Raw genomic sequence first — 16,181 nt, forward strand, 5'->3', positions numbered from 1 at the left:
TCAAGGGAGTGCTGGGGTGTGAAAACAACAGGCTTAAATTAGGACTTCCCTGACAAACGGGATAATGGGCATCCTCGGAGTTAATCATCTCACATACATTTGGTACTTAACTATGAGTAGAGTAATATGTTAAGGTGATAAGAAGTAGGTGTGATAAGGTCAGGAATATGGCAAGGATGTCCATTATCACCACTGCTATTCAACATAGTACTAGAAGTCCTAGCCTGAGCAGTCAGAAAACAAAAAGAAATTAAAGGCATCCAAATCGGCAAAGAAGTAGTCAAACTCTCACTCTTTGCAGATGATATGATACTTAACCTAGGAAACCCAAAAGACCCCACTCCAGATCTGCTAGAACTTGTACAGGAATTCAATAAAGTGTCAGGATATAAAATCGATGCACAGAAATAAGTTCCATTTCTTCACACCAACAGCAAGACAGAAGAAAGAGAAATTAAGGAGTCAATCCCATTTACAATTGCACCTAAAACCATAAGATACCTAGGAACAACCCTAACCAAAGAGGCAAAGAATCTATACTCAGAAAACTATAAAGTACTCATGAAAGAAATTGAGGAAGACACAAAGAAATGGAGAAATGTTCCATGCTCCTGGAGTGGAAGAACAAATATTGTGAAAATGTCTGTGCTACCTAAAGCAATCTACATGTTTAATGCAATCTCTATTAAAATACCATCCATTTTTTTCAAAGAAATGGAACAAATAATCCCAAAAGTTTATATGGAACCAGAAAAGACCTCGAATAGCAAGAGGAATATTGAAAAAGAAAGCCAAAGTTGGTGGCATCACAGCTCCAGACTTCAAGCTCTATTACAAAGCTGTCATCATCAAGACAGTATAGTACTGGCACAAAAACAGGCACATAGATCAATGGAACAGAATAGAGAGGCCAGAAATAGACCCTCAACTCTATGGTCAACTAATCTTTGACAGAGCAGGAAAGAATGTCCAATGGAATAAAGACAGTCTCCTTAACAAATGGTATTGGGAAAATTGGACAGCCACATGCAGAAAAATGAAACTGGACCATTTCCTTACACCACACATGAAAATAGACTCAAAATGGATAAGGACCTCAGTGTGAGAAAGGAATCCATCAAAATCCTTAGGAGAACACAGGCAGCAAACTCTTCGACCTCAGCCGCAGCAACTTCTTCTAGGAGCATCGCCGAAGCAAGGGCAAATATGAACTATTGAGACTTCATCAAGAGCAAAAGCTTTTGCACAGTAAAGGAAACAGTCAACAAAACCAGAAGACAACTGACAAAATGGGAGAAGATACGTGTAAACAACGTATCAGATAAAGGGCTAGTATCCAAACTCTATAAAGAACTTATCAAATCAACACCCAAAGAACAAATAATCCAATCAAGAAATGGGCAGAGGACATGAACAGACATTTCTGCAAAGAAGACATCCAGATGGCCAACAGACACATGAAAAAGTGTTCCACATCACTCGGCACCAGGGAAATACAAATCAAAACCACAGTGAGGTACCACCTCACACCAGTCAAAATGACTAAAATTATCAAGTCAGGAAATGACAGATGCTGGCAAGGATGCTGAGAAAGGGGAGCCCTCCTACACTGTTGGTGGAGATGCAGGCTGGTGCAACCACTCTGGAAAACAGTATGGAGGTTCCTCAAAAAGTTGAAAATAGAGCTACCCTATAACCCAGCAATTGCACTACTGAGTATTTACCCTAAAGATACAAATGTAGTGATCTGAAGGGGCACGTGCACCCGAATGTTTATAGCAGCAATGTCCACAATACCCAAACTGTGGAAGGAACCTAAATATCCATCAACAGATGAATGGATAAAGAAGATGTGGTATGTATATACGATGGAATACTATGCAGCCATCAAAAGAAATGAAATCTTGCCATTTGCAGTGACGTGGATGGAACTAGAGGGTATTATGCTTAGCGAAGTAAGTCTATCAGAGAAAGACAACTATTATATGATCTCCTTGATATGAGGAAGTGGAGATACAACGTGGGGGGTTTGGGGGGTAGGAAAAGAATAAATGAAACAAGATGGGATTGGGAGGGAGACAAACCATAAGAGACTCTTAATCTCACAAAACAAACTGAGGGTTGTCAGGAGGAAGGGGCTAGGGAGAAGGTGGTGGGGTTATGGACATTGGGGAGGGTATGTGCTATGGTGAGTGCTGTGAAGTGTGTAAACCTGGCGATTCACAGATCTGTGCCCCTGGGACTACTAATACATTATATGTTAATAAAAAACAACAAAAAAAGAAGTAGGTGTGAGAACTATGGCGGTTGGAAAGCCTTGTGAAAAAAGCAAGTCTTGAATTGATCTTGAAATGAGGCTTGGTTTAGATCAGGAAAATGGAAAGGAAATTTGCTCCCCCCCCATAGTAAAAAGGATTACAGACAAAGACATCTATGGTTTAACTATCCAGGGTACATGAGATAAACATACATTTGGCTGGACAAGAGGGGTTTTTTTTACTGGAGTACATGGGAGAGAAGATCAAAGGATGTAATTGTGGATGAGATAACAGAACCTTAAAAATTAAGCTGCAGGCTAAATTTGGGGAAGTTTTTGAGCAGTGAAGCAATGTTATACTGATCTGTATTTTAGCTAAATGGTAGTGGGTAGAAGATAGATTAGAGGAGTTCAAGTCTGGTAGGTTCAGGGAAACCACTAGATATTATTATAATTGCATATGTTAGGTGAGCCGAGGGTCTAGGCTTGAGTGAAGTTAGTGGAAATGAAAAGGAAGGGATGGATTTTAGGGGCATTAATGAATTGATAGGATGTGTTGATTGAGCACATTGAATATGTAGCAAGAGAAAATAGTCAAGGTTAGCATAAAACTTTTCATTTGTTGACTGGAAAAAATAGTAGTGCCATTTTATGTTTGTTTGGAGGTATTTGATTTTGGGGGAATGTCTGTAGTAAACCATTGGAGCTCTGTGACACCCAGGAGAAAAATTAGGACTGGAACTATTTGAAAATCATCTATGTCCAAAGAATGATAGTTGGTTATGATAAAACAAAAAAAGACTTCATCAAATTAAAAGTTTCTGATAAATACAGAATAAAATAGTAGGAACAAATTTATAGTTATATCTTGTGATACAGCAGTTGATAGAATAACAAAAATAGTGTGATACAGAAAATGTGTGAAGAAGTAAAAAAGCTCGATTTTTACACTTACATATTTTCAGACCCTTATGTCATCACTTCTAGTTTTAGTAATTAAACTTTAATAAGTGATATGGGCAAAAACTGATGGGAAATGAAGAAATTTAATAGACTGGAGAATAGGTTAAATTTAGTCTCTTAAAGATCCTGGCATAATTTGATTACTGTCACTTGAGAGAGATCCTGGTTAGTTGTCAGGAGTATTTTGAAAGGAACAAATTAGGTGGAATGAATAGGAATTAAAATAGAAAAAAATTTAGTTCTCATCTTGCAACTAGAGTTACTAAGTGGTACAATCGAGAATAACTGTAGAATTTTTGTATAATTTTTCAAGAAAAAGTGCGGTGTCCTCTTATGGATTCTTTGTAGTTATTTCTTCTGTTCATTCTGCAATCTTTTCTACTACATGCAGGACAGGTTTCTTTGGGGTTGAAGGTAGAGCATAAGAGATGATGGGGAAATACTATTCTTGCCCTTGAGATGCTTGGAGTTCCCTATGAAAGACAGTTATATGATTATATATAAATTGTATATATACAAACACAACTACAAATTCTAATATTGGAGGACAAGATCAGGTTCTTTCTAGGACAATGCCAGTTCTAAAAATATTGTCCCTCTCGCCTCTCAAAAGTATTTTATGCATTCTAACCATTTCAGTTTATGGTATATATCAGGATTCCTCACATACTCACTCTTATCTTTTTATATAACTCAAAAGAAAAAGAGAAGAGAATGTTTGAGCTAGTCTTCATTCTAGAAACGGAGTGCAGAGTACCATTCTCGCTTCTACTCTGGCATGTAGCATTAAAACATTGCCAGATTTTCTTTACCACTTCAGTTACTTGATGTTTTCGGCCAGCCTGTTGTTGGGGATAAATACATATACTTAAATACAAATATGTAAACATATATATGTAGCAAATACATGTATTTAGATTCCTCCCATTATTTTGTTCGTATTTTCACAAAGTGGATAAAATATTTAATTTTGTAATTCAAGAAACTAACATTAGAACCTATGGGAATACTGCAAATAGAAAATTCTCTGATAAAAGAGTTGTTTACTCTTTATTGTATTAACAAATCTTTGTTAGCAGTACTTTGTGTTTTCTAACTTTATACTCTCGTATCTTTTCTCAGATATTTGTGCAGAAACTTTCTCAACAATAAGAAAAATATATTAATTTTTAAAACCTAACCTTAGTTGACAAATTGTTAAAAGTCATTATAGTATGCATTATCACCTGGGATTGGAAGGACATGTCATTTACTGAGTTATGACTTGTTAGCCCTGAGTATCATGGCTTCTACAGATAAAATCCCGTTCAAGGCATTTTACCAATAAAAAGTTAGTGATTAACAAGCAAAGGACCCTAAAAGAATCAGTGTGTATTATACACACACACTTCATATACATGTAACCTATGTATCGGGATGTGTATATGTGTATACACACACACATACACACACATTATGTTCTCTGTGGAATAAATTCTGCTGTCAGTAATTGTTATCCGTGTACGTGGTTGTGGCTGAAATTATGTGTTTAGTCATATACGTCATACTCTGTAGCTATTGTCAAAATTTTGCAGAGTCTGGTATAGTTTGAGACTCCTAGCCTTCCTGATGTCTTTTCTCAACAATACAAAACACCAAAACAAACAAAAAAAGCCCCTCAGTTTCTGATTGCTGCACTTTAGGTTGGTCTCACTGTAACTATTTCCCAGCAGTACATGGCTATGCCTCAAACACTAGAAGACTGTCTTTTTGAAGAAGTAATTTCCAACCTCTCTTTTGTGGAATCCCAGAGAATATCAAAACTTTTGATTTAAAAAAAAACACCCTTTTCTTACTGGAATGAGAATCAAGAGAGTCATGAAATGAAAATGGAAGCATAGAGTGTCACTGACTGAAACTTTGGAATTCACGGTTTTAAAGCTTTTCTTTAGTCTTTTCAGCTTGCTTGCTTGCTCTGCCCTTTTTTTGGCTCACTGTGTTGTATTCTGCTGCCATACTTTCTGTTTATATGTGTATACTGCCTACCCTGTAGTTAATGTCACTTCAGTGCTTGTAAACTGTTTTTTTTTTTTTTCCCAAGATTTTATTATTTGTCAGAGAGACAAAGGCAGATGCTTAACCAACTGAGCCACCCAGGCATCCCAGTGCTTGTAAACTGTTTAAGAATTTCTTAATGAATTTGCTTTGCTAATAATTACCATTATTACTAGTAATACCAATGATAGTTCTCTAAAAACTAGAAGGGTATTTTATATTTCTTCATATAAATGTAGTACATATGCTTTAAGTTTGCTAATGGGCCAAATTAGCATAGTTTAGATTGATCATAGTTAATGGCATGATCAATCTAAAATTTCAGAAAGACTCTTGCTATATATATATGAACTGAAGATATTCTTTTTAATTGAGTTTTGATTTTTTTTATTGTGATGGGGGATCAGTTACACCCTTATGGTTGGTAGGGCTTAGGAAAAGAGAACAGAGAACCACAGGAACCATTAGAATGATGAATACATTGGAGTGTTTTGTTTTTAAGTAAATTCTACCCCTGTCACCAGGCTTGAATTCACAATCCTGAGATCAAGAGTCCCATGCTCCACTGACTGAGCCAGCCAAGAGCCTCATTAGGCGGTAAAATACAATAGTTAAGAGCACAGGTTCTGGAGTAAACCTAGTTAGCACCTATTCATGAGTTTGTTGTGAAGATTGAAAGGAAGAGTTAGGGTGCCTGGATGGCTCAGTCAGTTAAGTGTTTGCAGTGGGTCATGTCATGATCCTGGGAACCTGGGATTCTGGGATCGAGCCCTGCATCAGGCTCCCTCCTTATGGGGAGTTTGCTGCTTTTTCTTCCTCTGTGTCAGGCCCCCTCCCCAACCTCTCTCTCTCTCTCACACAAAAATAAATTAAAAATCTTTAAAGAAAAAAATTGAAAGTATTTTTAAAATATTGAAACCATGCCTGGCATGTAATAAGCATTTGATAAAATATGAAATAATAGCACTTCCTATTGTCACATTGACTAAGAAAGCTTGGTAAATCATTATAAAGCGATGTATCCTAAGAATTTAAAATCATTAAATTATATTTAGTTGTGGGTAAAACCAAAGATACTTCTGTTAATGAAAGTTTTAAAAATCATAAAATTATAAAAATAGAAACAAAAGTCTATAGTCACTTTGATCTTATTTACTTTGATATGTTTCCTTTACCTTTTTCATGTGCATTTTTAAATATTATAATCATGGTTGTTTTATTCATTCATTCAGATGCAAATATTTGATCATCTCTAAATGTCAATCACTGTGCCAGGGATTATGCATTGAATTTGGTGAAGACCAGCTCTTTTTTAGCCTCACTTATGCCTTACTCAATAGGGAAGGATGATTTTGAGGCATTAAAAACTGATTTTTTTCCTGGACCTGTGAAAGTTTATACACTAATCTAAAATTCACTCCAATTTTATTATTGTTTTTCAACATTTAAGCTAGGTCTAAGCAAATAGCCATCTGTTGCTTTTTTTTTTTTAAGATTTTATTTATTTAAAAGCGAGAGAGCACGAGCTGGGAATAGAGGGAGAAGCAGGCTCCCAGCGAACAGGGAGCCCAACACGGGGCTCAATCCCAGGACCCTGGGATCATGATCTGAACCAAAGGCAGATGCTTAGCTGACTGAGCCACCCAAGCACCACCCCCCATAACAACTTTATTTTATTTTATTTTAGATTCTATCTATTTATTTGACAGAGGGAGAGAGAGAGCACAAGCAAGGGGAGCAGCAGAGAAGAGGAGAGGGAGAAGCAGGCTTCCCGCAGAGCAATATAATATATTATTAGTTTCAGAGGTAGAGTTCAGTGATTCATCAGTCTTATATAGTATCCAGTGCTCATTACATCACATGCCCTCCTTAATGTCCATCACCCAGTTACCCCATCCCTTCATCCTCCTCCCCCCCAGCAGCCCTCAGTTTGTTTCCCATGATTAAGAGTCTCATGGTTTGTCTCCCTCTCTGGTTTGATCTTGTTTTATTTTCCCCTCACTTCCTCTATGCTCCTCTGTTTTGTTTCTTAAATTCCACATATGAGTGAGATCATATAATTGTCTTTCTCTGATTGACTTATTTCACTCAGCATAGTGCCCTCTACTTCCAGCCATGTTGTTACAAATGGTAAGGTTTCATTTTTGATGGCTGCATAATACTCCATTATAGATCTTATTGTATAATTAAATATATATAAATACATATAAGTACATACATATATAATATATCTCACATCTTTATCCATTCATCTGTTGATAGACATCTGGGCTCTTTCCATAGTTTGGCTATTGTGGACATCGCTGCTATAAACATGTGGGTGCAGGTGCCCCTTCAGATCACTACATTGGTGTCTTTGGGGTAAATACACAATAATGCAGTTGCTGGTAGCTCTATTTTCAATTTTTTTCAACTTTTTTTTTTTGGAGATTTTATTTATTTGACAGAGTGAGCATGCACAAGCAGGGGGACCTGAAGGCAGAGGGAGAGGAAGAAGCAGGCTTCCACTGAGCAGGGAGCCCAAATGCAGGGCTTGATCCCAGGACTCTGGGATCATGACCTGAGCCGAAGGCAGACGCTTAGATGCTGAGCCATCCAGGCGCCCCTATTCTCAAGTTTTTGAAGAGCTTCCATATTGTTTCCCAGAGTGGCTACAGCAGCTTGCATTCCCACCAACAGTGTAGGAGGGTTCCCCTTTCTCGGCATCCTTGCCAACATCTGTCATTTCCTAATGTTAATTTTAGCCATTCTGACTGGTATGAGGTGGTATCTCATTGTGGTTTTGATTTGTATTTCCCTGATGCCGAGTGATGTTGAGCCTTTTTTCATGTGTCTGGGAGGGCCAGTTTATTTCTAACAGATTTTTAAAACAGCTTTATTGAGATAATTTACATACTACAAAATTGCCTATTTAAAGTGTACTAGGGTTTTTAGTATTCAGTGGTTTCCAGTATATTTACAGAATAGTACAACCATCACCGTAGTCTTGTTTCAGAGTATTTTCAACATCCCCAAAGAAGCCATGTACCCATTAACAGTCACTTCCCATTTCTCTTCCCCTTATCCCTCTCCCATCCCTAGGCAGCCACTAATCAACTTTTTTTCTCATAGATTGGCCTATCCTAGACATTCTGTTATAAACAATATAGGATGCGCTCTTTTGTGGCTGAATGAATATATAAACGTATAGGATGCACTCTTTTGTGGCTGGCTTCTTTTACTTAATATAATATTTTTGAGGTTTACCCGTATTTTAGCATTTTTATTGTCTCTAGTATGTTTTTTAAATGTCTCTTTTCAGCTTATAAATACTAACTTAAAAACTTCAAAAGGACAAAAATGAACAAATTATAAAGTAGGTCTTTCGTAACTAGAATGAATGTTAGAGGAATTTCCTTTTTGATGGGACATCTTTAAGTGGCTGCAAAGATGCTTTGTTAAAAACACCTTGCTTCACTATATAGTACTAGCCTTATGAGAGGTGTTGAAGAAAGGTTTCCCTGGTGAAGTGCAGTTTATGCCAGGATGCAGTAAAAAGTAGGAATAGGCTGGCTGAGGTTGGGCAAGGGAGGGTGAGATAAGCAAGGAGTAGGATTGCCTTGTTTCAGGCAAAGGGAAGAACATGCACATGTGACCTAGAAGCGAAAGTGTTGGGCTTTCCAGGAATAGAAATTAGTACCATATGGCTGTTATTAAGATTTGGGTGGGGGAGGAGGATGAGAAATGTAGCTTTAAAAAAAAAAAGAGTAGGGCGCCTGGGTGGCTCAGTGGGTTAGGCCGCTGCCTTCGGCTCGGGTCATGATCTCAGGGTCCTGGGATCGAGGCCCGCATCGGGCTCTCTGCTCAGCAGGGAGCCTGCTTCCCTCTCTCTCTCTCTCTGCCTGCCTCTCCATCTACTTGTGATTTCTCTCTGTCAAATAAATAAATAAAATAAAAAAAAAAAAAAAAAAAAAAAAAAAAAAAAAAAGAGTATTGCAACAGATCACTGCTCATGCCTCAAGGGCTGTGGGGGCCATTTTTTGGAAAGGGTTCTATCATAAGGGCAAAAAGGAAAGTGGCACAGAATTTTTAGCACAAGAATATTAACATACTTAGATACATATTTTAGAAAACAATTAGGCTTCATTGTATAGAATGGATCAGGAGGAAGTAAGACCAGGGATTTTCAGGGTTTTTTTTTTTTCCTTGTTGTTTTGTTTGGTTTGGTTTTTAAGGACTTTTTTTTTTCAAAATTGTTTTGACCATTCTTTGCTCTTTACATGTTCCTATAACTTTTAGAATTAGCCTGTCTGTCTGTCTATCTATCTATATATAGGCATGCCTATTGAGATTTTTTTTAGGGATTGTGTCAGTTGTGTAGATCAGTCTAGAAGAATTGATATCTTAACAATATTGAGTCTTCAGGTCTATGAACATTTGTCTTTTTAATTTATCTCAACATTGTTTGTTTTCAGTGTACCATTGTACTTCATTTGTCATATCCTATTTTAATTATTCATTGATAATGTTTAGAAATACAATTGATTTTTTGCCTATTGAACTTACATCCCACAACCTTACTAAACACATTTATTCTAGTTGGATGTTTTTGGTTTTGGTGGATTCCTACAAAGTCATTTCTATATACAGGATCATGTTGTCTGCAAATAAAGACTGGTTTGTGTCTTTCTCTCTCTTTCTTTCTTAAGATTTTATTTATTTATTTGACAGAGCACAAGTAGGGGAAGTAGCAGGCAGAGGGCAAGGGAGAAGCAGGATCCCTGCTGAGCTTGATCCCAGGATCCAGGGATCATGACCTGAGTCCAAGGTAGCCGCTTTAAGAGTGAGCCACCAAGGTGCCCCTGTTTTCTTTTCAATATGATGTCTTTAATTTCTTTTTCTTGACTTATACTGGCAAGACACTTTAGGATAGCATTGTGTAGACAGGATGAGAGTTTGCATCCTTAATTTTATTTCTAGTTCGAGAAGAATTCAGTCTTTTACCATTAGATCTATTTTTCTGAAAGAGTTTGTATGGGATTGGAAATTTTCCTTGGTGTTGATAATCTTAATAAGTGAAGGCATCTGGGCATGGGTTTTTCTTTGCAGGAAGATTTCTAATTACTAATTCAGTTTCTTTTTATAAATCTCTTCAGAATTTCTATTTCTTTGTGAGTCCCATTTGGTAACATACCTTTCTAGGAATTTGTATAGTCTATCTAAGTTACCTGTTGGCGTAAAATTTTTCATAATATTCCTTTACATCTTGTTTGTAGCAATGTTCACTCTCTATTTCTAACTTTGGTAATTAGTGTTTTTTGATTTTTTTTTTTTTTTTTTTTTGGTAAATCTAAAGATTCGCCATTTTTAGATCTTTTGAAGAACCAACTTTGGGTTTTTCCCCCCACCTATATTTCTGTTTCACTGATTTATACTTATATTTGTATTTTCCCTCATGACTGCCTTGTTTAATTTGCTCAGTTTTTTTGTGCTTAGATTGTTGATTTGAGACCTCTTTTATTTTTAAAATTATAAATTTTCCTCTACTTCACTGTCTTCATCACCTAATTATTGGTATGTTATATTTTTGCTTTTATTCAGTTCAAGATGTTTTTTAATTTCCTTTGTGATATATTTCTGGACCTGTGGTTTTTTATGTGTATTGTTTAATTTCCAAATATTTGGGATTTACTAAATTTCTTTCTATTGATACTAATTTAATTCCACTGTGGCTTGAAGAATTCCAGGTATTTTAAACCCAAAAAGACTTTTTCATAGTTGAATTGATCTGACCCGAAGAACGTTCCATGTGCACTTAAAAAGAACATGTATTCTGTTATTGGTGGATTGAGTGCCCTTTAATTGTCGGCAAAGTAAAACTGATTGATAATGTTCAGGATTTCCATATCCTTACTGATTTCTCTATGTAGTTCTTTTTTCAGGTAGTTAAAGGGAGCCATTGAAAGGCAAATAGGGGTGCCTGGGTGGCTCAGTTGGTTAAGCATCTGCCTTCACCTCGGGTTATGATCCCAGCAGCCTGGGATGAGGTCCCTCATTGGGCTTCCTGCTCAGCAGAGAGCCTGCTTTTCCCTCTGCCTGCCACTCTCCCGCTTATGCTCTCTATTAAATAAAATCTTTAAAAAAAAATTCTCAATTGCCTCTTTTTCCTTTTATTCTGTTACTGTTATTAGGTATCTTTACATTTGATTGATAAACCTACCTGATACATTTATATGTTTTCTTTGTCTCAAGTAATATTTCTTATCTTAAACTCCAGCCCTTTTATGGTTACTATTTGCATGGTATATCTTCTCATCTTTTAGTTCAACCTACTTGTGACTTATTTTGTTTGTTTTAAGGATTTTATTTATTTGACAGAGAGCAGAAGCAGGGGAGCAGCAGGAATAGGGAGAGGGAGAAGCAGGCTCCCCGCTGAGCAGAGAGCCCGACAGGGGGCTTGATCCCAGCACCCTGGGATTATGATCTGAGCTGAAGGCAGGCCCTTAACCAGCTGAGCCACCCAGACACCCCTCCCTGTGACTTTGAATCTTAGGTGTTTCTTCTATAGATAATGTATAGTTGGGCCTTTTTTTTTTTTTAAATCCAGTCTGACCATCTCTTCTGAGTAGATTGTTTATACTCTTGTTCATATTTAGTGTAATTATTGCTGTGGTTGGTTTTATGTCTGACATTTTGCTTTTTGTTTTTAAATTTGACTCAAGTTTTTTTGTTCTCTGTCCCTCCTTTAACTGTTTTTTGTTTTGTTTTTTTTTTTGGTATGATTAGTGATTTCCAGTTGTATCCTGGACATTCTAGCTGTTATATTGGGGGACTCATAATCATATTTCTTTTTTAGTAGGCAGTCTTATTTAGATGTAGTGCATGGGATAGATGTTCAGCTCCCTGCCAGGCCATGCAGGCATTATGTCAGCAAAAGTGGAGCCCAGGCTTTTTTTCTCCTCCTTGTCGGATGGGATGTAAAATCAGCTCTATACTGGGCTCCACTGACACACAGACGATTGTGAAAGGGAGATGAGGTGCTCACTTCCCCTTGCCTCCTACATTACTGATGCTGGATAGGGATGGAGGCTCTATGACTTCATTTTAACAGAATTAGGATGATGAAGTTATATGCTTCACGTTTTCTTGGCAAGTAAAAACTTGACAAATCTCAATCTGTTCTAAGTTGCGTTAGCCATCTATATACTGGTGGTGTCCATAAGAATGAAATCCCTCTTAATTAAGGCAAATACTATTATTTAAAAACTTGAAAAGCACCAGAATGAGAAAAGTGTTTTTAGTGGGCAAAAGTTATTTTGAAGAAGTCTGTATGTTTGTAAGAAACAAAGGAGTAATACATATAGTTATTCAAATATTTTTATTTGGGATTTTTCTTTAAAATTCAGGGACTGAAACACCTTGATCTTCCTAAAAGAGGATTCAGTTATGAGCTACAGCTCAGTTTGTGTGTCCTCTGACAGGTTTAGAAGTACTTTGAAACCTCAACCAAAGGTTCCTTGACCAAAGAATAATTTTGTGCAAATACTGTTTGGGCCATAGTACTCCATTTTTAGACTGAGGGGTCGTGATAGGGCACTGAAATAAGAGGAGAGAGTGGTAAGAGATAGTGGGCATATTCAGTGGTTATTGAAGCCGTCTCCCTCTTTTCCCCTAGGAATGTGCACGTGGCTACATTAACCTTTATCTATTAATGGAAGGAAGGGACAGCCTCTATTACCAGTTAGGGAAGTAAATATAGGAATAGCAGAAGGGAAGAGTAATTTGTCATGTAGGGTCAGCAAGACTTGGTAATAGATTATTGGTGATGGTAAAACAGAGGAATCTAAAATTACTCTTACATTTTTAGCTTTTATAAGTGAAAGAGTTATGGTGCCATTAACAAAAATAGGAAAGCTTCCATGCATGCAATATAGGAGAGATAATGATGCTTTAGTGTAATTGATGTTGAATTATTGTTTTATTCAAGTAGTTTATAGTAGATTCTGTCTTTTTAAAGATTCTAAAAGCACCTTACAATTTTTTATGAAAGCTTTATTGGGATATAATTTACATACTATAAAATTTACCCATACCTGTGTAATTTATATACAAGAAAACTCATCATATAATTCAAGAATATAGTATATTTACAGTCATGACATTGTTACCACAACCATCACCACCAACATATTAGAACATTTCTGTCACCTTAAAAGAAATCTCTTCCCCATTCCTTGTTCCAGTCCTAGGCGTTGTAATCTAATTTCTGCTCTGTGTTCTTTTCTAGACATTTCATATCAATGGAATCATACTACGTATGTTTTTGGTCTGGCTTCTTTGAGCATGTTTTTGAGGCTCACTCTCCTTGCACTTTTTACAATTAGTATATTCCTCTACTATTAGCTGTGAAACTAACTACACATGAATCATATGGGTAAACTGTGTGACACCAGTCAGTGTAGGGAAAAGTTGTATGTTGAAAGAGTGATGATACTATTAGAAAGTTATTTCATTAATGCTTAGTCACCTAAGAGGTTTTGTTCATTAAGTATTTGCTAACCTAGAATATCTGTATATGATAGTAATCACAATTACAGTGGGAATGCTGTGACAGAGCTTGATTATGAAACATTTGTAGTGTTTAACTTGGAAAGAGAATGAGCCCCCCCTTGGTTTCTTTTTGTTTTGAACTGTTAATAAGTTATTTAATAAATTGAGATTTCATTCCATTTTTATCCAAATAAACATGGATTGTTGACTAGAGAAATTATTTACCCTGTTAGCCTTGATTATCTTGAGAAGAGTTAAATAGTTGATGTGACACAGCTACGTTATAAGTAGAAGAGATGAGAAAAGAGATGGAAAATATATATGGTGTCACTAGCAAGTAGTTCGTCAATTCTGGTACGATAGAGATATATTTAAGTATTTGTGCCAGAACACACTTCATTTTATTGCCCTAAATTCATCAGTGTAAAATGTGAAATTACTAACTCCTGGCCTTATTGAAACATCTAACTATGTGGATAAATCTAATTATGCTTTTTTTACTTCATTAATTCCACTTAAAGTATCTTAATTTGGGAACCACTCTGGTTAGAATTCAGGTAACTTCACATTTTTCATATGGCATCATATTTGAAATAAATCAGTATCAATTGACATAATCTAGACCAATCTGAGGAAAAAACTATGAAGTAGAAAAACTAAGTGTTTCTTTCCCTTGTCTTATGCTTACCTTTTCTTTTTTGATCCTTTCCACAGGAGCTTATAAAATACTGTCCTATTCTTCTTTCCCGAGACTGAAGTAAACTTCATAAATGGATTCATACTAAGTTATTAAGGATTTATAGGGCTATAGAGTGTGTACTGCTGAACTAAAAGGAATGAATCACTAATAGGAGATTTTCTGTGTGGTTTGTGGTAGGAAGGGGACTGGGAGGTGGAAAATAGGTATTTATCTCCTTATTCTGTCTCCTAGACAATACTTAATGATATGGTTATATTAAGGAGTTGGCTAAATACTAGTGAAAACAGAATTAACTGTTGTAAAGACAGATGTTTACTCACAGTTTTTATAATGAGACTATAAGAAAAGTTAGACATTTTAGGATTGGACAGTTGGCTTCATTTGGGTTTATTTGAAATTTGAAATTTGGCTTGTTTTAGTGTCATTTTCTTTTTATGCATGAAGTAAAATGTGGATGATTTTGTAGATAATCTGTGACATGTACAGTGCCCCCTCCCAATTTAAATCTGTCCAAAAGGATCTCTATCTATGACCTTATGCTTAATAATGAATGCCACCCTTATGTTTTTGTTTTCTTCTAGGCTGTATTCATCACCAAAGAAAAAACTTACACCAATGCAGAAATCAGTTAGCCCATTAGTTTGGTGCAGGCAAGTTTTGGATTACCCAAGTCCTGATGTTGAATGTGCTAAAAAATCTCTTATCCACAAACTTGATCAAACTATGTCAGGTATGTCTATAATTTTACTTTTAAATTCATCTCTTTCTTTAATAAAAAAACAGATAAAGGTTGAGTGGGTATATTTTTAGGAAGGCTGTTCTTTCTTTTATAGTGTTTTTTGAATCTCGTTGTGCATGCCGTCATGAGTTTTTGCCATAAGCACATAACCTTGTGCTATTACTTAATAGCTTTTGTCCCCCAATCTTTTCATTTTTATTTAATTTCATCCTAAAAAATAATACCCATGGGAGCACCCGGGTGACTCAGTTGGTTAAGCGTTTGTCTTTGGCTCAGGTCATGGTCCTGGAGTCCTGGGATGGAGCCCCGCATCAAGCTCCTTGCTCAGCTGGGAGTCTGCTTCTCCCTCTGACGCTCTCTCCTGCTCATGAACTCACTCGCTCTCTCTTTCTCTCTCAAATGAATAAATTTTTAAAAATCTTTTTAAAAATTTCCATGAAACAATAGGATTTTTACAGCAGGGTTTTTTTTTTTTTTTTTTTTTTTTCCCTTCCAATGCAAGTTAAAACAAATAACAGTTTAAAAAAAAAAAAAATAGGGGGCGCCTGAGTGGTTAAGCGCCTGCCTTTGGCTTCAGGTCATGATCCTGGAGTTCTGGGATCAAATTCCACATCCGGCTCCCTGCTTGACGGGGAGTCTGCTTCTCCTGCTGACCTCTCTCCTCTCATGCTCTCTCTCTCTCTAATAAATAAATAAAATCTTAAAAAAAAAAAAAGACTCAGTATCATCTAAAATCATCTCACTACCCTTGGGGAAAATTCTGATGTGGTGGAAAGGTACAGGCTGAGAACCTAAGAGACATCGTTCTCACTCTAGCACTTAGTTACTGAGTGACTCTGAGCATTATTTAACTTCTGTGAACTCAGTTTTCTCATAAGAATGATGACCTTTGTATGGTTATTTTAAGGACTAGATGATAATGTTTATGCAAGAACATAACATTTTTCTCTGGCTCATAG

The 16,181-nt window shown here is 36.4% G+C and overlaps 1 protein-coding gene across 4 annotated transcripts in view; it reads left to right on the forward strand.

The window, feature by feature from the left end:
- SLAIN2 (SLAIN motif family member 2) overlaps positions 1-16,181 on the forward strand; it is a 96,426-nt gene that overhangs the window by 25,057 nt on the left and 55,188 nt on the right. For 3 of the 4 annotated variants that reach the window (XM_032334252.1, XM_032334250.1, XM_032334251.1), the window contains exon 2: positions 15,065-15,213. In XM_032334252.1, coding sequence (XP_032190143.1) covers positions 15,065-15,213 — 149 coding nt within the window. Of the gene's footprint in view, positions 1-1,627; positions 1,632-15,064; positions 15,214-16,181 lie in introns of all 4 variants that reach the window. The other variant, XM_032334253.1, reaches the window with a different exon arrangement.

This window comes from Mustela erminea, chromosome 2, assembly GCF_009829155.1.
Source record: "Mustela erminea isolate mMusErm1 chromosome 2, mMusErm1.Pri, whole genome shotgun sequence".
Lineage (NCBI taxonomy): Eukaryota > Metazoa > Chordata > Mammalia > Carnivora > Mustelidae > Mustela > Mustela erminea.